Here is a 25,256-nt window from a genome sequence, read left to right on the forward strand (position 1 = left end):
AGTTATGGGGTAATATTGCAGTAGTAAAGCTACTTTTGACTTTTGAGCAATTTCGTTATTGCGATGTTAGTTTCTGCTGCAGGAACAGCATTCATGAGTTGCAGTCAGCTGTGCCTGTGAGTCAGAAGGTTGTGGGTTCAAGTCCCACTCCAGAGGCTTAAGCACAGAAATCTAGGCTGGCACTCCAGTGAAGTACTGAAAGAGTGTTACACTGTCAGAGGTGCCGATTTTCGGATGAGATGTTAAACCGAGGCCCTGTCTGCTCTCACGTGGACGTAAAAGATCCCATGGCACTATTTCAAAGATAAGCAGGGGCGTTATCCCTGGTGTCCTGGCCAATATTTATCCCTCAATCAACATTAAAAAAAACAGATTATCTGGTCATAATCACATTGCTGTTTGTGGATGCTTGCTGTGTGCAAATTGGCTGCTGTGTTTTTTACATTATAATAGTGACTACACTCCAAAAAGTACTTCATTGGTTGTAAAGTGTTTTGAGACATTTAATGGTCTTGAAAGACGTTATATAAATGTAAGTCTATCTTTAAAAATGTATAAAACAGCCTGGCCCGGTGTGAAAGGAATCTCTCTGCTCTATCACTAATGAAAATGATTTGTTACCATAACTACGGTAGTAACTATCACTCTCTTTTTTGCTAGAAGTGAACAAAGGTTTAGTCATAAACAGGATTTGTTTCTTTAAACCTCCCCTGTCAGTTTTATGTATCAGATGCAGTTTGTTAAGTTAAAAAGGGTCATAACTGCTACCCGTGCACAAGGCCATCTTTTCGGTGCACAAAATGGAACACCGTGAGCCTGTATAAGTGTTGGAAGTAACTGGAATACTGTGTGTTATGATATTGAATTAATAGAGTTCGTGAAAGCCCCGATGTTGATTGCTGGTTTGTGCTGAGTTAAGTGACGTCATTTGAGGCAGCAGTAAGAGTACTACATGTCATATCTGCGCACATAGATTTAGGGAGTGGGAATATTAACTCGGTGATCATCACTGTCCAATGACTCCTGATGGGCATCAGGTGAGGCTTCCATTGGATTCATCCATTATATCCCTAACAATATCCTCGCACATGTAGAGGACCCCTTGGGCAAGGTACTGGAAGATGGCAAGGTCCAAAAAAACAAAGAAAACAAGAACACAAGAAATAGGAGCAGGAGTAGGCCATTTGACCTCTCGAGCCTGCTCTGCCATTTAATAAGATCATGGCTGATCTGATCATGGACCTGGTTCTACTTCCCTGCCCACTCCCCATAATCCTATATTCCTTTAAAATCTGTCTATGTCTGCCTTAAATATATTCAATGATCCAGCCTCTACATCTCTCAGGGGCTGAGAATTCCACAGATTTACAACCCTCTGAGAGAAGAAATTCCTCCTCATCTCAGTTTTAAATGGGCAGCCCCTTATTCTGAGACTATGCACCCTAGTTTTAGTTTCCCCTATGAGTGGAAATATACTCTCTGCATCCAACTTGTTGAGCCCTCTCATTATCTTATATGTTTCAATAAGATCACCTCTCATTCTTCTGAACTGCAATGAGTATAGTCCTAGTCTGCTCAACCTATCTTCATAAGTCAACCCCTCATCTCCGGAATCAACCTAGTGAACCTTCTCTGAACAGCCTCCAATGCAATATATCCTTCCTTGAATGCCGAGACCAAAACTGCACACAGTACTCCAGCTGTGGCCTCACCAATACCCTGTACAGTTACAGCAAGACTTCTCTGCTTTTATACTTCTTCCCCCTACAATAAAGGCCAACATTCCATTTGCCTTCCTGATCACTTGCTGTACCTGCATACTAACTTATTGTGTTTCATTCACAAGGACCCCCAGGTCCCTCTGTACTGAAGCACGTTGCAATTTTTCTCCATTTAAATTATAATTTGCTTTACAATTTTTTCTGCCAAAGTGGATAACCTCACATTTTCCTACATTATAGTCCATTTGCCAATTTTTTGCCCACTCACTTAGCCTGTCTATATCCCTTTGCAGATGTTTTGTGTCCTTCTCACAATTTGCTTTCCCACCCATCTTTGTATCATCAGCAAACTTGGCAACATTACATCAGTCTCTTCATCCAAGTTATTAATATAGATTGTAAATAGATGAGGCCCCAGCACTGATCCCTGCGGCACGCCACTCTAGTTACTGTTTGCCAACTGAAAAATGACCTGTTTATCCCGACCCTCTGTTTTCTGTTAGTTAGCCAATCTTCAATCCATGCTAAAATATATACTCCATACTCCAGCATGAGAAAGCACCTTCACAATAGGAAGGGGGAAGGGGAGAAAAATGGGGGGAAAATAATGAAATCATGCTGATACAGGTTATAAAACCCTGTGAGTTGTCTTTTGATTGCAAGTGATTGGAATCGTGAAAAAAATACAGCAGCAGATGAGTATATGTTCAGCTACAGTGCTGCACAACTCTACTTTAGATGTTTTTAGAGAACTAAACAGGCATGATACTCAGTGATACACATCATTAACATTTCAAACATGGAAAGGGACCAGCAAGGCACAGCCTTCCAATATTTATCCTTCCAAACTGAATTGACCACCGCCAGTCTATAGTACTGATTTACCGTGACCATTACCTTAAATGGGCGTGGCATGTTGGGCCGCGTGTACCGCATGTAGACCAGACCAGTTACTGCCAGTCCAATGAAGAGCCATCGGGCAAAGCTCAGGAAGTTTAACAGACTGTAAATATCGCTCATAAACAGCATGAGGACAGTTAAAGGGTACTGCAAAAGATGCAAGTTTAAACAAATTATTGATTCAAATACATTCAGCAGGATTTAGGGTGAGATAAGACATATTATTGTATTAGTATATTAAGTGCAAGCTATTGTTCTGGTGCTAATACATTCTTATTGTCCTTTCACATGTGTTAAAGATCTGGAATGCTCAAGAGTTAATGACCTGGAAATTGAGGTCGGAGGCTTGCCGCCCGCGTACGCCTCCAAACCGCAAGAAAAGTACGCTCTTACCTGCTGCCTCCAGAGCTTGCGGTCCTGAGCCTGGAGGCATATGCCTGGGTAAAGGCCCACGCATGCCAGGGACGCATGTGGTTCGCCATGTCCCTAGGATCACATGGGCTAAGCCAACCAATGACAAAGGGGGATTCCTATTATGCTTATGGGGATTCCATTTATGTGTATTTATGTCGTAGGCCCCATAAAATCCAGGTCAATATATCCAATGTAAAACAGAAGATATGTGAAATGCATTCTCGGCTTGCAGAAGTTCAAGTGTCAAGGTTTATTGGCCAGCATACATCACAAGTACTAAAGGGTTGAGTGAATTATTGCTTGTGCTATGAGCTTCTTATTTTCATATCCAACCAGTCACCTCTACTTGTGAGCCCTGTTTTTTTTAAGGATGATACTCAGGCTAAGTGAGTGGGCAAAAATTTGGCAGATGAAGTATAATGTCGGAAAGTGTGAAGTCATGCACTTTGGCAGAAAAAAATCAAAGAACAAGTTATTATTTAAATGGAGAAAGATTGCAAAGTGCTGCAATACAGCGGGACCTGGGGGTACTTGTGCATGAAATACAAAAGGATAGTATGTAGGTACAGGAAGTGATTAGGAAGGCCAATGGAATCTTGGCCTTTATTGCAAAGGGGATGGAGTATAAAAGCAGGGAAGTCTTGCTACAGCTTTATAAGGTATTGGTGAGGCCAAACCTGGAATACTGTGTGCAGTTTTGGTTTCCATAGTTACGAAAGGATATACTTGCTTTGGAGACAGTTCAGAGAAGGTTCACTAGGTTGATCCCGGGGATGAGGGGGTTGCCTTATGAGGAAAGGTTGAGTAGGTTGGGCTTCTAGTCATTGGAATTCAGAAGAATGAGAGGTGATCTTATCGAAACGTATAAGATTATGAGGGGGCTTGACAAGGTGGATGCAGAGAGGGTGTTTCCACTGATGGGGGAGACTAGAACTAGAGGGCATGATCTTAGAATAAGGGGCCGCCCATTTAAAACAGAGGAGGAGAAATTTCTTCTCTCACACGGTTGTAAATCTGTGGAATTTGCTGCCTCAGAGAGCTGTGGAAGCTGGGACATTGAATAAATTTAAGACAGAAATAGACAGTTTCTTAAATGATAAGGGGATAAGGGGTTATGGGGAGCGGGCTGGGAAGTGGAGCCATGATCAGATCGGCCATGATCTTATTGAATGGCGGAGCAGGCTCGAGGGGCCGTATGGCCTACTCCTGTTCCTATTTCTTATGTTCTTATACTCCAACTGTTAATAAGTATTTTCTCCCCTTATCTTTCTTGACTTTTCCTTTTCGAAAGGGCCAATTTAAGGAATGCTCGCTCCCAGGGGGCCAAGCTACCCGCTGTGAAAGTGTATTCCTATTATGGCCTCTCAAATGTCCATTTTGACTAAGATGGTAAGCAAAGAAAACTAACTCAGTGACCTCAATTTTCTGAGTACATTGTCAGCGGTAAACCTTGCCTGGCTCCAGTGCATATTGGAAAACCCCAGGCAAACAATTTACTGAAAGGTGCTGGCGGCGGGTGAGGTTTCCTGCCTCCGTTGCATACTTATAAAAATAACCCCCAATGTGTGAAAGGTCAGACTACTAATCGAGGAATTTGGGAAGGCCATGAATTGGCTGGTGCGTGTACAACACTCAAATTGTTAGCTGCGCATTGGGGTTGCTTTGTGCTCCCCAGTGTGCTGCCCTCGTTGGCTATTCTTTTTAGATCTCACATCCTTTTTCAATGGGACGCTATCCAGAGTTTGCTCAGAGCTGCTGTTGCTCCGCTGCCGTAACTTCATCGGAAGTATGGTGGAAGCCCCATTTGCGCATGCACTTGCAGCAAAGTTATGGTGGCGAAATGGGAACAGCTCCGAGGAAATGACCAGCCCTGATATATATTTAAATTACAGTTTCTCTGTAAAATTTATCATTGGTACCATATGGGGAAAGTACAGAGATTACAGGGCTACATATAGTCTCAGATGGTCAAACTACCTATGGATTATTAGAGCTCTAGTTGAGGCTACAGCAATCCGTGGAAGACGACTGCTCTGGGTTTACAATATAGATTTAAATGGTAGACTGATACTACAGCACAGTTTTCCATTCCTGGAAATTTCCCAGTGGAGAGTAAATCAATTTAGAAGCGTCCATGATGGGATATTTTAGAACCTGGGCTATTGAAAGGAGCAGCCTTGAATAGCTGGACTGACTTTTCTCGCACCATATTTTCTTTAAATTTTTTTGGTGGGTTTTTGCATTCATGAAGGTGAGAGTTGTTACTACTGAGCGTGGAGCATTTTCCATTGCAAGTAACCAGCGCCAGTATCAAGCACTCACAGGTCAGGTACAGTTAGATGCAGATTAAAGCTCCTTCTATTCTGCCCCTACAACATGTCTCAAGCCCCAACTCAACCCCAGAGCCCGGTCTGCTGCACCATTGTGTCGCATTTTCATTTCCCATATCAACCATCCAGTGACCTCTAGGAATATAGGAACATTAGGAACAGGTGTAGGCCATTCAGCCCCTTGAGCCTGCTCTGCCATTCAGTTACATTATGGCTGATACGCACCTCAACTCCATATCCCTTGATACCCTTACTTAACAAAAATCTATCTATCTCAATTGTGAAAGCTCCAATTGTCCTAGCATCCATTTGGAGAGAGTTCCAGATTTCTAATACACTTTGTGTGAAAGAGTGTTTCCTGATGTCGCTTCTGAAATCTATATGAGATTTTTAATTTAGTGCCAAATTAGATTTGTGCTGTGTCCGTTCGGAACTAGTTTGAGACTATCTCAATTAAATTTACACAGGACTCTAGCCAGCTGAGAGAGACCATCATACCTTCAGTCTAGGCTGGACTCAAACCTAAGTCTCATTGGAGTTTAGAAGAATAAGAGGTGATCTTATTGAAACATATAAGATTCTGAGGGGGCTTGACAGGGTAGATGCAGAGCGGATGTTTCCTCTCATGGGGGAATCTAGAACTAGGGGGCACAGTTTCAGAATAAGGGGTCGCCCATTTAAGACAGAGATGAGGAGGAACTTTTTCTCTCAGAGGGTCGTGAATCTTTATAATTCTCTACCCCAGAGAGCTGTGGGAGCTGAGTCATTGGATATATTCAAGGTGGAGATAGACAGATTTTTGAACTACAGGGGAGTCAACGGTTATGGGGAACAGGCAGGAAAGGGAGTTGAGGCCAAGATTAGATTAGCCATGATCTTATTGAATGGCGGAGCAGGCTCGAGAGGCCGAATGGCGTAATCCTGCTTCTACTTCTTATGTTCTTATGTTCTAAGCATCAGGGGTGAAAGGCCAAGATCGAATCCATATTTCTTTATATTCTTAGATTCATTTTATTGGTATTATTGGGCTGAAGTTTTACATTATTCTAGAATCAAGGGGGAGGAGTAGGCATATATATATAATTTTAATTGTACATGTTCTGATGAAAGGCCATCAACCTGAAATGTTAACTCTGTTTCTTTCGCCACAGTTGCTGCCTGACCTGATGAGTGTTTCGAGCATTTTCTGTTTTAATTTTATGTATCATTTTAATTTTTACAGATTATGTGAAAGTAGCATTAAAATCTCGATCTTTTCACTCCTAATAGTAGCGTAGCTTAGTATTCTCCCCAATATTAAATTTTTTAATTAGATCCTCTTGTCATGCCTACTTCTATAAGAAGGAAAGAGGGCTGATTTGCTGCTGGGCCTCTGTCTGTGCTGTCACAAGGAGATCACAAATGTTCACTTTACACTGCAGGCAGGGGCAACCAAATAACCAGAAGGACTTAGTGCTGTGTGAGACACGGAAATCCTCCTTGCGACAGGCTTTGCTGGGTTTCTCCGACAGGAGGTATTGGTGGCAACCAAGCAAAACCATTTCTGATGATGGCTCTAGCCATCAGATCAGCCACTTTGAGGCTGTCTGCAGATGGACTTTTTCCATTCCTGATCGGAATGGTTCTTCCCTCTGTTAAAGTCGCAAAAGCCTGTGCCATTGTGCGGTTGCTGCTGAATCTGACGATCAGTATAAATGGGCCATTTCAGCCCCACTGGAAACAGACTCAATTATGGAAGATACACACTGGTATTTTTCAACAAGCTCTTGATACTTGTGCACTTTCCACATTTCTCTATCTCAGCTTTGTCAAGTCAATTGCTAGAATATGTGAAAATTCAGTGAAAAACAATAACCCACAGTTCGAAATAGAAAACTAATATCTGTGCATGAAAAGCCTCTTTATGATGTGAAATTGAAAACAAAGAGATTGGAAGTCAGATGAATACACACTTAAATGCCTTGAAATGCTTCCTTACCAACACAATAACAGCAGGAAGAGGTGTATGTTTACGAACATGGATCATGGACAGAATTTCTGGAAGGTGACCCTCTCGTGAAGCAACAAAAAACATTCTATTTGATTAAAGAGATGCAACAGATTACGTCCCAGCAATGCAACGCGTTTCTTGCATGCTCTCTATTCTAGCAAATGCCAATGTAATATCTAGGAGTCCACACAGACTGATAGAAGTTAGTGACATTATATGCTCTCTTTTTAAAGCAATTATTTATCACCAGACATTAACAAGTATACCTTAAATATGTCACTTGCAATCTCCTTTATCTCATCTACCTCACTTATTTCTGGGTAATATACAACAAATAACTCAGACTGCATAAATTCACATTTGATCATTTTTTCTCAGACTATAGAGGAATTTTATTTAACACCTCAGAAGAAATTCTAACATGATTTGACTGTCTCCACTCGGGAGAACAATTGATTTCCCCTCCATTCTGCTGCTACTTCTATAGCATTATCAGATATTGTTAAAAGAAGAGGTTTTCTCACATGCCAATACCCAAAGTACAAGGGATGTTATAGCTAACTTGGTCGGTCAGATTAATATGCATGAGAAGCTGTATTGAATATCATGACGGAAAAAGCCTGTGAAGAGTGACAGTGAAACTTCTCAATATGTAGTTTAGAAGCTTTTTAAAGCCTGATTTTAAAGAGAGCATTGAGGCCAATTGCTTGGCCTTTCCACTTCCCTGGCTGTGATTGGCCCACAGCACAGGTTATGGATTGGAACTACAGACCTTCCTCTTTAGCAGGTCTATTCACTGCATGAACACTCTGAGCAATCAGGGCAGCAGAACATACTTTCTTAACTGACTGGGGAAATACCAAATACTTCATAAAGAATATTTCATTAGTACTGTTGCTGATTGATAAGCAGATATATCAAGATGTATTGTCATATAAAGAGTGATTCCTTTATTGGAATTAATTTTCCTTGGTAAGAAGTGCTCTTTATGCTAACAGATTCCGCACAATGCTTATGGTCTTGTTCCTTCTTTTGCATGGGTCATAATAGAAAACTTAGTAAAGAGGCAATTACATTCTTTGGAAAAATTAGCTGGTGTCATTGTTATATTAGGTAGACTGCTAAATTTATAAACCTGTATAGAATGTAGTGTATAACATTATACTTGCATAGTGAAGGCATATTGTATTATATTGATGTAGGTTTTGAACTTTTAGCAATAAAATACTGCACAGTAGAGTTTTGTGACTTTGGTCAGGGAGTGATGTAATTGATAAAGAATCGGAGAATTATTTTTATAGATGGAAGAGCAAGTTCTGGAAAAAGATTAATCCATTCAACTGATAATCCATTATTAAAATATTTTAAGTTATAGTCAGATTAATCTTAAAACAAATTAACATTTGCTAAACTGAACTACTATGAAAATGGAATGACAATGGACTACTTGTCATTGATATTTTGAATTGTTTCTCAGCAGAATGTGGAGTGTATCACTATACCACCCTTGCATTGGCCATATATCTAACTAATTCGAATACTTTGCTGTCTAATATGCATTAGATTATTGTGGAATCAGCATAAAAGCTACATTGTAAAATTGCTTGAATACTCACTCAGAATCTTGATTTTACAATTACTAAAACACATTTGCATACCTCTGCATAATAATTTGGCCCAGTGCTGGTAAAACTCCTGGGCATTGGAAGTTTAAATACTATTTGAAATCTTTTAGCTATGCAGGTAAGGGTATTAGAAGGCTTTCTTCACATTTTTATTTTAAAGCAATGATTGATATTTCCTAACAAAACAGCAAGCAATCTATGAAATGTAATGGAAATAATAAATTCAGAAGTATGTGTCTTGCCAGACCACTGCTTGTTTTTGAACGAGTTGACAATTAGCCATGTGATTAAAAACCATACGATTGCTTAACAATGTTAAATGGATTAACATAGGAAATAAACAAAATGAGGATTTCTCGATGAGAAAAGACTCCTTAGACTCTCCAGCTAGCGTCATCCATGTCCAGTTTTAAGAGGAGGAGCTGAATTCCTAAATTCTCCATCTCCTGAGCTCCGGCATGTGAGAACAATTTTAGGGGCCATCACCCAGCCCAACTGGCTTCAGGGTTTTCACATTTTTAATGCTGATTTTTATTCAAAGTGTTGAATATAAAATATGCTATCAGAGGAGGCCAGTGGTGTGAATGCCTCATCACATTACGGATTGTGACCTCAGTTTGAAAAAATTACAAAAGTGAATTTCTTGTGAGTTATGCAAGGACATGGAGTAATAGGACATGTATCTGTGCCTGTTGTTTGCTTCCGCTTGAGTTTCCTGAACTTGACAATTGCCGTCATTGGAAGGTGCCAGCTTGACGGATAATTCTATACATAGAAAAAGGTGGAGTTGGAGTATGAGTCACATTGGGCTAGAACTTTCAAGCTGTCAACCAAGAGTGGCAGAATTATAGCCTGGAAGTGAGATACCTTTCCACTCAGAATGGTGTCTGGCACAAGTGGTGGGAGGAGGGAGCGGGTGGGGGGGGCTGTGGGTGCAGCAGTGAGGGGACAGGCTAAAGCTTCAGGCAGAGAATAGGTAACAAATGGGGGATTAAACAAAACATATTACCATGGTGATAATAGTGAAATGATTTACAATTGATATTTAAATACATTAGCTGTGATATTCTGCGAGACCACCCACCAGGTGTCCTGCCATTACTAGGCTGAAAACGGTCATTTTTGAGGTTTTCATAGGCCTTCCGGTGGTCTACTGCCGGAGTTAAAGTGGTAGCCCCATGGAATTCCAGGCCGTATAAATTTAAATACATTTTATTTTTCAGGTACATTCTTGTATAATATACATTGATCCCTGCTGCTTTAAAGTATGCACGATATGACATTTTGTGAAGTGGCACATTTGTTTTTGTGAACATAAAAATATCTTCGCTCCCAATTTAGGGGGATACATTGATTCTTTCCTTCTCTTCTGACATATTTTCAAAGCCTGCAAATTGACTGAATTCTTACCTGGCAACTGCAAAGATGCCTCCATTCATGGACCCAAAGCAAGAAAGAGCTACGAGAATTGGCACTGCTACAGAGAACTTGCCCAGCAACCGCTCTGCAAAGGTCTAATCAATCAGAGTGCAGTTTAAATCAATGTTACACAGTTAATTACTTAACTAATTATATTAACGATCGTACTTGGAATTTAAAAGTTTCCTTTCGATGTACACAAGAATAAGAAAAACAACTAATTTAAACAAAGACAAAAAATCATAGTGCTCCTGAAATTCTATGGAGGTTATCCCAATTCTGGCAGGAGACCAACGGAACCGCCCCCTGCCCCCCAGAAAATGGCCCAAACCTGAGGGATTGACTACTGTAATGTATGCACTTGTGAGTATGCTCACAGGTTTTTAGAGCTGTTGAGTTGGGAGTGGCTTAGCCAGTCACATGATATTTACAAGACTCGAGAAAACCCCAGCCTGTTGGGTTCAGGGGATTCACAATGAGGCAGGTAGTTGTGAACCAGGTGGGTGAACTGGTAATGTGTAGTGTGATTGTTAAACCTTTTGCTAATAAACCAACTCGTTCTTAATAGCAATACGTTGCTACAGATTCATAAGCAAAGAACCCAGGAAGCAAATACATTACAACTACCTTCAGCAAGGTGGCCCTCCATTCCCTGAAGATTTTTAATATCTTATATAAAAGAAAAAAACAAACAGTGACTGAAGTATATGATGATTATTTTCTGGATCATTTTGCTGTCATTTTTCTGTGTGCCATTTCAAGCCTGGATGCCCCCTTTCAGAATGACAGAGTGTTGCTCTGCACTCTGCCACCTCACTGAGGTGTGCATCTCTGTTGTGCCGCTACAGGTGCGGGCAATGCCTTTGAATATTTAAATAGCCCCATCCCTGGGGTCAGAAGCAGGACAAAGCAGCAGGTAAACTCTTGCTCCACTACACTTCCACCTCCTCTAAAGGCTCCACAGAAGTTTTACCTTTCTATCTATAGAAATGAGTGAAGGCTGAACTCAAAATAAAGCTCTATAATAAACTGATATAGAGGTATATAATTAGCATGCATAGTCTCAGCAAGTAATAATTAGTAGCTGTATGCTTAATTAACCAATGTACACTTAACAAATATAAATTAAGCCGCAATACATTTAGCAAATATATCATCAGCAAACATTGTTAGCAACCATACACTGAACAGGTGCATGTTCGTAACAGGTATATACTTAGCAAGTATGTACTTAATAGGTACACTCTCAACAGGACCAGCGTACAGCGTGCTTAACAGGAACACACTTAAATTAAGTTTATTGCAGAAACTTGGAAAGTGGACTTGAGGTTGAAGATGCACCATGATCTTATTGAATGGTACATTCTATGGATGTTCTCCTGGTCTCCTGTCATAACTCCCACAAAAAACAGGTGGAAACCCTTAACAAATGGCAGAAATCTGGTAAACGCTGCTTAAGTGCATAGTTTTGTCTATAAAAGCAATGATCAGATAAACTATGGATCAATTAACTCATCTTTACCTGAACAAATGCTAAATTGTTGCTTGTCTTTTACTAATTTTCTCTCCTCCCCTCTGCTGAATCTTGCTAGTTCGATGGAACATAGTCACCTACCAGTATCTCACATGTGCCCTTATTCATGTATGAGCCTTGACAGTAAGTGTTCACAAGCTATTCAACAATGGGTGCGTTATAACTAAGCACACTCTTCTCTTCACCTGATGTCCTTTGTGCATAAGAACATAAGATTTAGGAGCAGGAGTAGGTCATACGGCCCCTCGAGCCTGTTCTACCATTCAATAAGATCATGGCTGATCTTCGACCTGAACTCCATTTTCCCGCCTGATCCCCATATCCCTTGATTCCCCTAGAGTCCAAAAATCTATCGATCTCGGCCTTGGATATACTCAATGAGTCAGCATCTGCAACCCTTTGGGGTAGAGAATTCCAAAGATTCACAACCCTCTAAGTGAAGAAATTCTTCCTCATCTCAGTCTTAAATAGCCAATCCCTTATCCTGAGACAATGCCCCCCAGTTCTAGCCTCTCCAGCCAGGGAAAATAACCTCCCAGCATCTACCCTGTCAATCCCCCTCAGAATTTTATATGTTTCAATAAGATCACCTCTCATTCTTCTAAGCTCCAGAGAGTATATGCTCAATCTACTCAATCTCTTCTCATTGGACAACCCTTTCATCCCAGGAATCAATCTCATCATCATCATAGGCTGTATCAATCTCATCATCATCATAGACAGTCCCTCTGAATCGAGGAAGATTTGCTTCCACTCTTAAAATGAGACCTAAGGTGGCTGAACAGTCTAATACGAGAGCCACAGCCCCTGTCACAGGTGGGACAGATAGTCATTGAGGGTAAGGGAGGGTGGGACTGGTTTGCTGCACAGTCTTTCCGTTGCCTGTGCTTGATTTCTGCATGCTCTCGGCGATGAGACTCGAAGTGCTCAGCGCCCTTCCGGATGCACTTCCTCCACTTAGGGCGGTCTTTGGCCAGGGACTCCCAGGTGTCGGTGGGGGTGTTGCACTTTATCAGGGAGGCTTTGAGGGTGCCCTTGTAACATTTCCTCTATCCACCTTTGGCTTGTTTGCCGTGAAGGAGTTCTGAGTAGAGCGTTTGCTTTGGGAGTCTCGTGTCTAGCATGCAGACAATGTGGTTCGCACAATGGAGCTGATCAAGTGTGGTCAGTGCTTCAATGCTGGGGATGTTAGCCTGTCGAGGATGCTAATGTTGGTGCATCTGTCCTCCCAGGGGATTTGTAGGTTCTTGCGGAGACATCGTTGGTAGTATTTCCACCAGACAGTATAAGCTCAATCTACACAATCTCTCCTCATTGGACAACCCTCTCAGCCCAGGAATCAATCTAGTGAACCTTTGTTGCACCGCCTCAAAGGCAAGTATATCCTTGCTCAGGTAAGGAGACCAAAGCGGTGCATGGTACACTAAGTGTGATCTCACCAAAGCCCTGTACAATGGTAGCAAGACTGCATTTACCAGCAGAGATTGCTGGATAGTGATCAGGAGTGAGAATCGTGACCAGTTTCCCTCGAGGTCAATCCTTAATGCTATCGTGGCTGAGATCATCTAACTCAGCATGAACTGGGGACCAAACCTTGGACATTTCCAGTCTGTATAGCTTAGCTACGCAATGATAAAACTGACTGAGCCATTGCAGGGATTTGTCTCTTGGCTGTTTATCTAGATATTCTGGATAAACACCACTTTGATGTATTTACTATTCTCTAGCCAAATGTTATCCTTTAAAAGATGATAATCTATCATTATAAATGTGAAAACACCATTACCTATATCTAAACAAATAGTCTGTAAGAAACTGTTCTGAATTGATTCTTTAAGGGAGGAAGGCCTGATTATCTTTTGTGATGAAGTTCCAAGTGATTTATTTAGATGCTCCTCATGAGCACAATAAATTCTGTATTTGGGAGCTGTCCTTTGAGTATTCACTTCATGCTATTTATGTTGAATATTTCCATTTCCATCCTGAAGATTCTCTCAGCGGGGACAAAGTATTAAATTCACAGGATTGCATTGTCCCAAAATAGAACATATTGCAGCACTGAATCATAAACTGGGAAGTTTTTCTTAAAAAATTGGAGCCTTGTCAGCTGCACCACAGAATATCAAAGTACTTCTGTGAGCTGGGTGCCCAAATGCTCCGTTACCACGGTGAGCAGGCTTCAATCCACTTCAGGAGATGGAACAAAAGTCTCTTCTCTGCACTAGTTATAAGGATGCAACATCAAGGCAGTTTAAAACTAGTCCCAAGAGGGCATGAGAGCACAGTCAAAGTTGTCTGCATTTCAGCAGCTCATAACTAGGAATCTCATTTAGAGAGGGCAGAGGGATAAGTGGTGTGAGAGATGGAAAAGGTCACAGAAAGGTCTACCACAGAAAGTTGTTGAGGCCAATTCACTAAATATATTCAAAAAGGAGTTAGATGAGGTCCTTACTACTAGGGGGATCAAGGGGTATGGCGAGAAAGCAGGAATGGGGTACTGAAGTTGAATGGCGGTGCAGGCTAGAAGGGCCGAATGGCCTACTCCTGCACTTATTTTCTATGTTTTTATTAGGTGCTTCTTCAGATTCAGTTAAGTTCACACTTAGAGTAGAGTGGAGGGAGCTTTATTCTGTGTCTAATCCATAATATACCTGACCTGTGAATGCTCAATGCTGACACTGGGTACAAAGGTAGAAAGAGTACTCACTTCTTTCATTTTGATGAGCACATCATTCATAACAAAAAATTGACTTTCTACAGAAGTAGAATACCAATAAAATCGATGAGCTCCAGTTTTGTTTTGAGAGCTGGGGAATAAGTTAAATGGTACCTTCTTCCCTTCCTTTCTTTAAGTCTCCTTGTGCTGCATACCTTTTGGTCTGATGGAGTGAGCAGGGGCCAAGTATCAGCAGACCATTCTGTAATCAGTTGCCTGGAAAGAGTCTCGTGGTGATTCTCCTTCCAGTTTTCTTCAGCTTGGTGCTTTCCTCTAATAATGCTGAACTTGGGGACCCACAGGGGTCGACAACATACCCTGTGCCCAGCACACTGGCACTGTGCAGCTGCTGTGTGCTCCGGCGTACAAATGAATTGATCTCATTGGATAATACATGATCATCTTATTTATATCATTTGACGTGTGGGCCTGCTAGCTGCTTTTTGTGTGCTGGGAACTTTGTAGGCTTGGTGGGGGGGTGGGGGACACCAGGCAGAAGGAAGAAGATCATTCCTGAGGGTGCCAGGTGTGTTGGGGGGAGACTGGTAGCCAGGATTGCTTTTCAAACAATGTGGCCTGCCCTTCCGCACACATCCCAAATTCCTGAGTAGTGCTCCAGTTGCATTAAAGCCATGGGCCTATTGAGCCTAGGGTCCAACTTGGGTGCAGGCTATCATACCCTTTGAATGTGCTGTCTGCAGTGGGTCACACTTATAGGCCTCAAGGATCAGAGAACAGGTGCCTGTTGTACTTCAGTTCATTGGGCACCAGCCATTGCAGTATCCACACCTCAGTGTGATGTATCACTCCTTCCAGCTACATCAACCAAGCTCTGTTTTTAAAACTTTTCCTTTTATGGATTATTCTATCATCACAATGGAGGAGGGCCTTTGATTTAGTTCATCTCATCCTTCCAGAGTACCAACCTTATTGTCAGAGAACCAAGATTCTTTCCCTCAAAGACTATCTGTGACAGGGACTGTGGTTCTCGTATAGGACTGTTCAGCTACCTAAGGTCTCATTTTTAGAGTGGAAGCAAATCTTCCTCGATTCCGAGGGACTGCCTATGATGATGATGAATCCCTCCCACCTTATTCACATGGTACTTTTGGATGAACTGCAGCTGGTGATAGCAATCCCTATACTGTAGGAAACACGGAAGATGGATCAAACATATTTTGAATATGGTCTCATTTTACTGAGCCAGCTTCTGTCATTGTTTGAAGAGTATTTCAGCTGAGTGCTGGTAATCCAATTTGTTTGCAGCCATTTGTAAACTGAAGCTTACCCAACATTTCAAAATGCCATTGGGCTCTTTCACGTAAATTTCTTCTGCTAACGTTTATATTACTTACCACAGCTACTGCTTCAGAGGCCAAAAGCTCCTCAGGACTCATTACGACAAAATAGGCTACATTTGTTAATACATATCCAACTGTGACAACTGCCATTGATATGCAGATAGCAAGAGGTATATTTCTGGAACGAAAAATACAGTTGAATATTTTTTAATAACAGAATAATCTAAAGTTCTATTATATAAGAAACACGCTTTCTCGAGCAAGTATTGCTGCATTGAGTTATTATTTGCATAAACCATTATATTTTAATAATACACATAATTAAGTATCCTGTACACAGCAGATGTTTATGTTATTAATCTTTGTCTATTGTATTGTATTCATGATTTTGTGTATTCTGCCATATTGTAATGATTGCTCATCGTATTGTAATTGGTTTGTGTTCAATGTATTATAATGTTTTCAGTTATACTGTAATTATTAAGTGCATTCAGTTGTTTTGTAATCATATTATATGTGTTCAGTTATACTATAATCATTGTGAATTCAGTTGTACTATAATAATTTTAATAACTTTGTGTTCAATTGTATTGCAATCATTGTTATGTGTTAGGTTGTATATTATACATTATAGTAGTACTATAAACGTGTGCATTCAATTGTTATCTGTGTTCAGTGTATTCTGATCAGTTATATTTATTGCATTGCATTATAATCATTGTTACAGATGTTTATAAGCAATGATTTTATCAGTTTCTTAAAAGGTTTGTTGTAATTAAATGCCTGTTTATGAGTGCTTGTACCCACTATGCTAATTTATTTCCTTCTGTTGCCTTGTACATTACTGGGAAACAATGAATAAATTGACTTTCTTGTACAGCTAGCTCAATATTTCAGAGATGTATGTACCACCGAAGAAACCTGATGAGAATTTTTTCAAACAGGAAATGTAACTTCACTTGTCCGAATATCCTAGTAGATGATGATTCTCATTCTATGTCTGTCTCACACATTACCTCATTGAACTTCGAGGTGTACTTCGACTTATTATGCTGATTAAATGGTCATCTATCTGACTGCAAATTTCATCTTTTATTTTATTCAACAACAAAATAACAATTTGTATTTATATAGCGCCTTTAACGTAGTAAAACGTCCCAAGGTGCTTCAAGGGAGTGTTATAAGACAAATATTTGACACTGAGCCACATAAGAAGAAATTATGGCAGATGACCAAAAGCTTGGTCAAAGAGGTAGGTTTGAAGGAGTGTCTTAAAAGAGGAAAGAGAGGTAGAGAGGTTTAGGGAGGGAGTTCCAGAGCTTAGGGCTGAAGCAGCTGAAGGCATGGCCACCGAAGTTTGAGCAGTTATAATCCGGCATTCTCAAGAGGGCAGAATTTGAGGAGTGCAGGTATCTCAGGAGATTTTGAGACTGAAGGAGATTACAGAGATCGGGAGGGATGAGGCCATGGAGGGATTTGTAAACAAGAATGAGAATTTTGAAATCGAGGCGTTGCTTAACAGGGAGCCAAGAGATGTCAGCGGGCACGGGGTAATGGGTGAATGGAACTTGGTGCGAGTTAGGACGCGGGCTGCCGAATTTTGGATGACCTCAAATTTACGTACAGTAGAAGGTGGGTGGCCAGCTTAGAGTGCATTGGAGTAGTCAAGTCTGGAGGTAACAAAGGCATGGATGAGGGTTTTAGTAGCAAATGAGCTGAGGCAGTGGTGGAGACGGGCAATGTTATGGAGGTGGAAATAGGCAGTTATAGTTGTGCCGCAGATATGTGGTCGGAAGCTAAATTCAGGGTCAAATATGACACTAAGGTTGCGAACAGTCTGGTTCAGCCTCAGACGGATGCTAGGGAGAGGGATGGAGTCTGTGATTTCAGTCTTCCCAATTTTTCATTGAAGAAAATTTCTGCTTATCGAGTACTGGATATTTAGAGACTGTGGAGGGGTCGAGAGAAGTGGTGGTGAGGTAGTGATGGTGAGGTAGTGAAGAGCTGGGAGTCGTCAGCGTATATGTGGAAATATATTCCATGAAATTACTCATATTATTTTGATCGTTGACAATCAAGATTATTTGAGTGCCTGGGGAACAGAATTGGCACTGAACTCTCAAAGATCTCTAATTATTCAGCTTGAAGCCTTACCAAAATAACAAGTGAAGCAGAATTCTGACGTTCAAATTATTATAAGCTTGCTATTCAAATTATTTTATTCCACCTGTGAGAATCAATGGCTGAATGGATCTCCACATAAATACAGCATGAATACTTTATCAAATTGGGGGACATTAAACAGAATCACAAATCTCAGCACCCACCTCAGAATTATAAGGGGCAATTTGAATCCTGTCCGCCGAGCGGAAACCAGATAGGTGGGCAGTTAAGTTTAGCCAGGAGGCTTACACGCCATTGTCCCGCCACCCTTTCAACAGTCTTTAATTTTAACCTGCTGTTCTAAGCAGGTGGGAAGGACATCTGTCAGAAACCATCTTCTTTTAACATGCAGATTGGGCTTTGATGACATCGTCGGTGCCCGACTGCTATTTTAACAAGAGGTCTGAGTGGGGACACCATTGTAACTTTCCAGCCAGGTGAGGCCCAAATCGGTAAGTCTTTACACTTTAAAAAAAATTTCCTTGTGCGGCCAGGAGGAGTAGGAGTGCTCCTCCGGGCCAGAGAAGAAAGGTTTAGGCCCCTGCTGCCGCAGGTTTCCCTCCCTCCCAATCTTGAGATTCTCTCGATATCTCCTGCCTACGGCTTACCTTCAGTTCCAGCCAGCGGACCCCTGCCACCCAACGTTCGGCCCGCTGGTTTTAAGTGGGCAACTGACCAGCGGCATAACAATAAGGCTTGAGATTTAAAATCACTGCTGAGGTTGGGGGTTTATGCTGCTCCTCCTGGGCCCCCATCTGCTCGAATCTCACCCCGAGTTAAAATCAGGCTACAGAGGTTAGATTGAACAAATTAAACCTGAGCGTTTGCTGGCTTGGCTCAGATTCAGGTTGTTTCAATAGTATTTCCAAATGCTTCACTGGGAGAATAGGACACCGAGCTTGAATTGGGAGATGAGACAGCGAGATGGCAGTTGGAATGCTTGTGTGGAGGAATTTGAAGGAGGGGAGAGATATAAAAAGGCAGAGAAGTTCAGAGACAACTGATGGCGAAGCAGAGAGTTGCATGCTGGGATGTAGAGATGGAGGAAGTTGCAAAAGTAGGATGGAGCAAAGCCTTGCAGGGATGTGTAAACAAGCACGAGGATTTTGAAAACCATGTGTTTGGAGATGGGGAGTCGGTAAAGGTACATGAAAACAGGGATAATAGTCAACGTGGAATTAGCATGGAATAGGAGGCCAATGTGTGTCGGGTATAGTTTGAAGACGAGCACAGGAAAATTCATGCTCTGAGTTTTACACTAGGGTTTCAGTTGTTGTAGGGGTCGAGTGAGCACAGAGGTGGGGAGCATCACAGAGGTGGAAATAGGCCAGCTAACCAAAGATCATCGATCTGAAACATTAACTTGGTTTCTCTCTCTACAGATGCTACCTGACCTCCCGAGTGTTTCCAGCATTTTCTGTTTTTATTTCAGATTTCCAGCAGCTGTAGTATTTTGATTTTGGAAATAGGCAGCCTTAGAAATGAACTAGATGTGGAGTATGAAGCTCACCTCAGAGTCCAACAGGACACTGAATATGCTCATCATAGAGCTTAGGCAGAGTAAATAGCTGGGAACTTTTATATGCTTAACTATAGTAGTGTACTTTTGAAAAATGATTAAACACTTTGAACTTGCATGGGCTTGAACACAAATCATTGCACAATTCAGGAAGACATAAAGGCCGGGGCTTTCTGTGCTTGCCATACCGCGATTTACTGTCCATTTATCTTTTGGGTGAAAGTGTAATCTGGTGAATGCAGCAGTGGAAAACCTTGGCCAATATGGTTAAGCGATGGATAAGTTATAGTCATGTGTCCAGAATCCACTTGATCAACTTCTTACATATTGCCACAATTACTGCAAGTCCCCAAAGCTGAATAGGTTTTCTTACTGATGGGTTAGCATTAGGGATAGAGGTACAATGGAACATTCCAAAAAAGATGTTTTTGCATTGGATTGGAGTTATACGAGACCCAGTGCAAAGTGCAAGCTGTGTAAAATTACCTTATATGGGTGTTCTCACATTACTTAGCCTCAGTATATTTGGGAATCCGATTGGGTTCTGAGTCTGAAGTGAAGCTGCTACTTTCTCACCAATCAACACCTGAAAATGTTTCATATTGGCAAGAAAGCAGTGGTACAACAACAATGAAAGAAGTTTCTAGATTTTTGATTATTGCTACTAATTCAATCAATTTGCTTTTGCTAGTTAAAAAAATTGAGCTGATATCAATCACAGAATCATAGGTTTACACTGCTGGTGGAAGAGTGGTGTAGCAGACCCTGGGGCTGAAATTCAGCAACGCTGGAAATCTGGCCCTCCTTTTGACTTTTTGGGGTTATTATCGGCAAAATTTTTTTGCCGGTGGCCCAATCCATATGCAGCTCCAAAAGTCGAAAAGTGGGTTCCAGCGCTAAGGAACCCTTCCAAAGTGCATTTATCAGCGGTGTGGCCATCTTAATTGGAGCGGAATTCCCACGGAGAAATTCAGCATGCAGGTACGTGTTTCTAACGAGCCAGCTGCTCCCTGGCCCTGAGGATGGAAGGATTGGATTGAGGGATGAATGGCGTGAGAGGAGGAGGCAGGGTGAATAGGTTTACCGATGTGGAGCTGGAGACCCTGATGCAAGATGTGGAGGGTAGACGGCCAGTGATGTTTCCAGACGTGGGGAGACCAAGCAGACAAGTCATAAATAATGCGTGGAATGAGATAGCACAGGGGGTGTCAGGCACCTCGATATATCAGAGGACGCCAGTGCAGTGCAGGAAGAGATTCCACGACAGCATCCGGCTTATGAAAGTGAGTCCCTCAGTACCCCTTTTCTGCTTTCTCTCCATACCCCTTGATCCCCTTAGCCCTAAGGGCCATATCTAACTCCCTCTTGAATATATCCAATGAACTGGCATCAACAACTCTCTGCGACAGGGAATTCCATAGATTAACAACTCTCAGAGTGAAGAAGTTTCTCCTCATCTCAGTCCTAAATGGCCTACCCATTATCCTAAGACTGTGTCCCCTGGTTCTGGACTTCCCCAACATCGGGAACAATCTACCCGCATCTAACCTGTCCCGTCCCATCGGAATCTTGTATGTTCCTATGAGATCCCCTCTCATCCTTCTAAACTCCAATGTATAAAGGCCCAGTTGATCCAGTCTCTCCTCATATGTCAGTCCTGCCATCCCGGGAATCAGTCTGGTGAACCTTTGCTGCACTCCCTCAATAGCAACAATGTCCTTCCTCAGATTAGGAGACCAAAATTGAACACAATATTCCAGTTGAGGCCTCACCAAGGCCCTGTACAACTGCAGTAAATCCTCCCTGCTCCTATACTCAAATCCCCTAGCTATGAAGGCCAACATATAATTTGCCTTCTTTACCACCTGCTGTACCTGTATGCCAACTTTCAATGACTGATGAACCATGACAACCAGGTCTCGTTGTACCTCCCTTTTTCCTAATCTGCCACCATTCAGATAATATTCTGTCTTCGCGTTTTTGCCCCCAAAGTGGATAACCTCACAATTATCCACATTATACTGCATCTGCCATGCATTTGCCCACTCACCTAACCTGTCTAAGTCACCGTGCAGCCTTTTAGCATCCCCCTCACAGCTCACACCGCCACCCAGCTGAGTGTCATCTGCAAACTTGGAGATACTACACTCAATTCCTTCATCTAAATCATTGATGTATATTGTAAAGAGCTGGGGTCCCAGCACTGAGCCCTGCGTCACTCCACTAGTCACTGCCTGCCATTCTGAAAAGGACCCATTTATCCCGACTCTCTGCTTCCTGTCTGCCAACCAGTTCTCTATCCACGTCAGTATATTACCCCCAATATCATGGACTTTGATTTTGCACACCAATCTTTTGTGTGGGACCTTTTGAAAGTCCAAATACACCACATCCACAGGTTCTCACTTGTCCACTCTACTAGTTACATCCTCAAAAAATTCTAGAAGATTTTTCAAGGACGATTTCCCCTTCGTAAATCCATGCTGAGTTGGACCGATCCTATCATTGCTTTCCAAATGCGCTGCTATTTCATCCTTAATAATTGATTCCAACATTTTCCCCACCACTGATTTCAGGCTAACCGGTCTATTGTTATCCGCTTTCTCTCTGCTTCCCTTTTTAAAAAGTGGTGTTACATTAGCTATCCTCCAGTCCATAGGAACTGATCATGAGTCGACAGACTGTTCGAAAATGATCACCAATGCATCCACTATTTCTATGGCCACTTCCTTAAGTACTCTGCGATGCAGACTATCAGGCCCCGGGGATTTATCGGCCTTCAATCCCATCAATTTCTGTAACATAATTTCCCGCCTAATACGGATATCCTTCAGTTCCTCCTTCTCACTAGAACCTCGGTCCCCTAGTACTTCCGGAAGGTTATTTCTGTCTTCCTTAATGAAGACAGAACCAAAGTATTTGTTCAATTGGTCTGCCATTTCTTTGTTCCCCATTATAAATTCACCTGAATACGACTGCAAGGGACCTACGTTTGTCTTCACTAATCTTTTTCTCTTCACATACCTATAGAAGCTTTTGCAGTCAGTTTTTATGTTACCGGCAAGCTTCTTCTCATATTCTATTCCCACCCTCTTAATTAAACCCTTTGTCCTCCTCTGCTGAGTTCTAAATTGCTCCCAGTCCTCAGGTTTGCTGCTTTTTCTGGCCAATTTATATGCCTCTTCCTTGGATTTAACACTATCCTTAATTTCCCTTGTTAGCCACAGTTCAGCCACCTTCCCCATTTTATTTTTACTCCAGACAGGGATGTACAATTGCTGAAGTTCATCCATGTGATCTTTAAATGTTTGCCATTGCCTATCCACCATCAACCCTTTAAGTATCATTTGCCAGTCTATTCTTGCCAATTTACGACTTAAACCATCGAAGTTACCTTTCCTTCAATTCAGGACCCTAGTTTCTGAATTAACTGTATTACTCTCCATCTTAATAAAGAATTCTACCATGTTATGGCAACTCTTCCCCAAGGGGTCTCGCACAACAAGATTGCTAATTAGTCCTTTTTCATTACACATCACCCAGTCTAGGATGGGCAGCTCCCTGGTTAGTTCCTCGACATATTGGTTTCGAAAACCATCCCTAATACACTCCAGGAAATCCTCCTCCACCGCATTGCTACTAGTTTGGCTAGCCCAATGAAATGTAGATTAAAGTCACCCATGATAACTGCTGTACCTTTATTGCATGCATCCCTAATTTGTAGTTTGATGCTGTCCCCAACCTTACTATTACTGTTTGGTCGTCTGTACACAACTCCCACGAGCGTTTTCTGCCCCTTGGTATTCCGCAGCTCCACCCATACCGATTCCACATCATCCAAGCTAATGTCCTTTCTTACTATTGCATTAATTTCCTCCTTTTCCTTTCAGTCTATCCTTCCTAAATGTTGAATTCCCCTGGATGTTGAGTTCCCAGCCTTGGTCACCCTGGGGCCATGTCTCCGCGATGCCAATTACATCATACCCGTTAACTGCTATCTGTGCAGTTAATTCATCCACCTTATTCCAAATATTCCTCGCACTGAGGCACTGAGCCTTCAGGCTTGTCTTTCTAACACACTTTACACCTTTAGAATTTTGCTGCAATGTGGCTCTTTTTGCTTTTTGCCTTGGGTTTCTCTGCCCTCCACCTTGACTTTTCTTCTTTCCATCTTTTGCTTCTGCCCCCATTCTACTTCCCTCTGTCTCCCTGCATAGGTTCCCAACCACCTGCCATATTAGTTTAACTCCTCCCCAACAGTACGAGCAGACACTCCCCCTCGGACATTGGTTTCGATCCTGTCCAGGTGCAGACTGTCTGGTTTGTACTGGTCCCACCTCCCCAAGAACCGGTTCCAATATCCCAGGAATTTGAATCCCTCCCTTCTGCACCACTCCTTAAGCCACATATTCATCTGAGCTATGCTATCCTGCGATTCCTACTCTGATTAGCACGTGGCACTGGTAGCAATCCTGAGATTACTACTTTTGAGGTCCTACTTTTTAATTTAGCTCCTAACTCCCTAAATTCATCTTGTAGGACCTCATCCCGTTTTTTACCTATATCGTTGGTACCTATATGCACCACGACAACTGGCTGTTCACCCTCCCTTTTCAGAATGCTCTGCACCCACTCCGAGACATCCTTCACCCTTGCACCAGGGAGGCAACATACCATCCTGGAGTCGCGGGTGCGGCCGCAGAAACGCCTATCTATTCCCCTTACAATTGAATCCCCTATCACTATCGCTCTCTCTCTTTTTTCTGCCCTCCTGTGCAGCAGAGCCACCCACGGTGCCATGAACTTGGCTGCTGCTGTCCTCTCCTGATGAGTCATCCCTCTCAACAGTACCCAAAGCGGCGTATCTGTTTTGCAGGGGGATGACCACAGGGGACCCCTGCACTACCTTCCTTGCACTGCTCTTCCTGTTGGTCTTCCATTCCCTATCTGGCTGTTTACCCTTTACCTGTGGTAAGACCAACTCACTAAACATATATGTGTGTGTTCTTGCAAAGTAGGCTCCCTTTCCTCTCACACTTCAAGCTGCATGTCAGGCACAAACACTCAATTCTGATGCATCATCACAGTCGTACTCACCAACCATGCTTTCTTTTGTAGGCCAAACTGGCTAACAATAGGGGCGAGCAAAGGAGGAGCGGTGGTGGCAATAGCAGACACGCAGGTCCTCACATCTCTGGAGGAGAGGGCTCAGGCGCTGGTCGGCGGCCATGCTGCATTCCCTGTGGCCGACGGTCATGCTGACACCGATGTGGGTAAGTGAAGGCCCTCCTTTAATGCCCTCTCTTTCAATGCGCCATCGTCTACTGTTCCTTTCTTTCATGGAAGTCTGCTAGTTGCATCCTCTATGTCTTCAGCCCCCACCTCCCCCTCACGGCAGCCCTTCTCCCATTTATGCTTGCAGATGACACGCTCCCTGTGGGCAGCGGAACGGGCGATGCCAATGTGGGCAGCATTGGTAAGTGAGGCCGTCATTGAATGTGCTCGCTACTTGAATGCGCCAGCGCCTACTGTGCTTTTCTATCCAGTAGTGTGGTGGTTGCATTCTCCATGTGTATATCCCTCACCTCCCCCTCATGGCAGTCCTTCTCCCATTTATGCTTGCA

The 25,256-nt window shown here is 42.4% G+C and overlaps 1 protein-coding gene across 1 annotated transcript in view; it reads right to left on the reverse strand.

Moving 5' to 3' along the window:
- The window catches only part of LOC139248689 (cystine/glutamate transporter-like), a 249,247-nt gene that overhangs the window by 49,206 nt on the left and 174,785 nt on the right, over nucleotides 1-25,256 (reverse strand). Inside the window, exons 7-10 of the mRNA XM_070872167.1 lie at nucleotides 16,005-16,128; nucleotides 10,391-10,494; nucleotides 7,344-7,440; nucleotides 2,619-2,768 (exon numbers count right to left, since the gene is read on the reverse strand). Coding sequence (XP_070728268.1) covers nucleotides 2,619-2,768; nucleotides 7,344-7,440; nucleotides 10,391-10,494; nucleotides 16,005-16,128 — 475 coding nt within the window. The remainder of the gene's footprint in view (nucleotides 1-2,618; nucleotides 2,769-7,343; nucleotides 7,441-10,390; nucleotides 10,495-16,004; nucleotides 16,129-25,256) is intronic.

This window comes from Pristiophorus japonicus, chromosome 2, assembly GCF_044704955.1.
Source record: "Pristiophorus japonicus isolate sPriJap1 chromosome 2, sPriJap1.hap1, whole genome shotgun sequence".
Classification (NCBI taxonomy): domain Eukaryota; kingdom Metazoa; phylum Chordata; class Chondrichthyes; family Pristiophoridae; genus Pristiophorus; species Pristiophorus japonicus.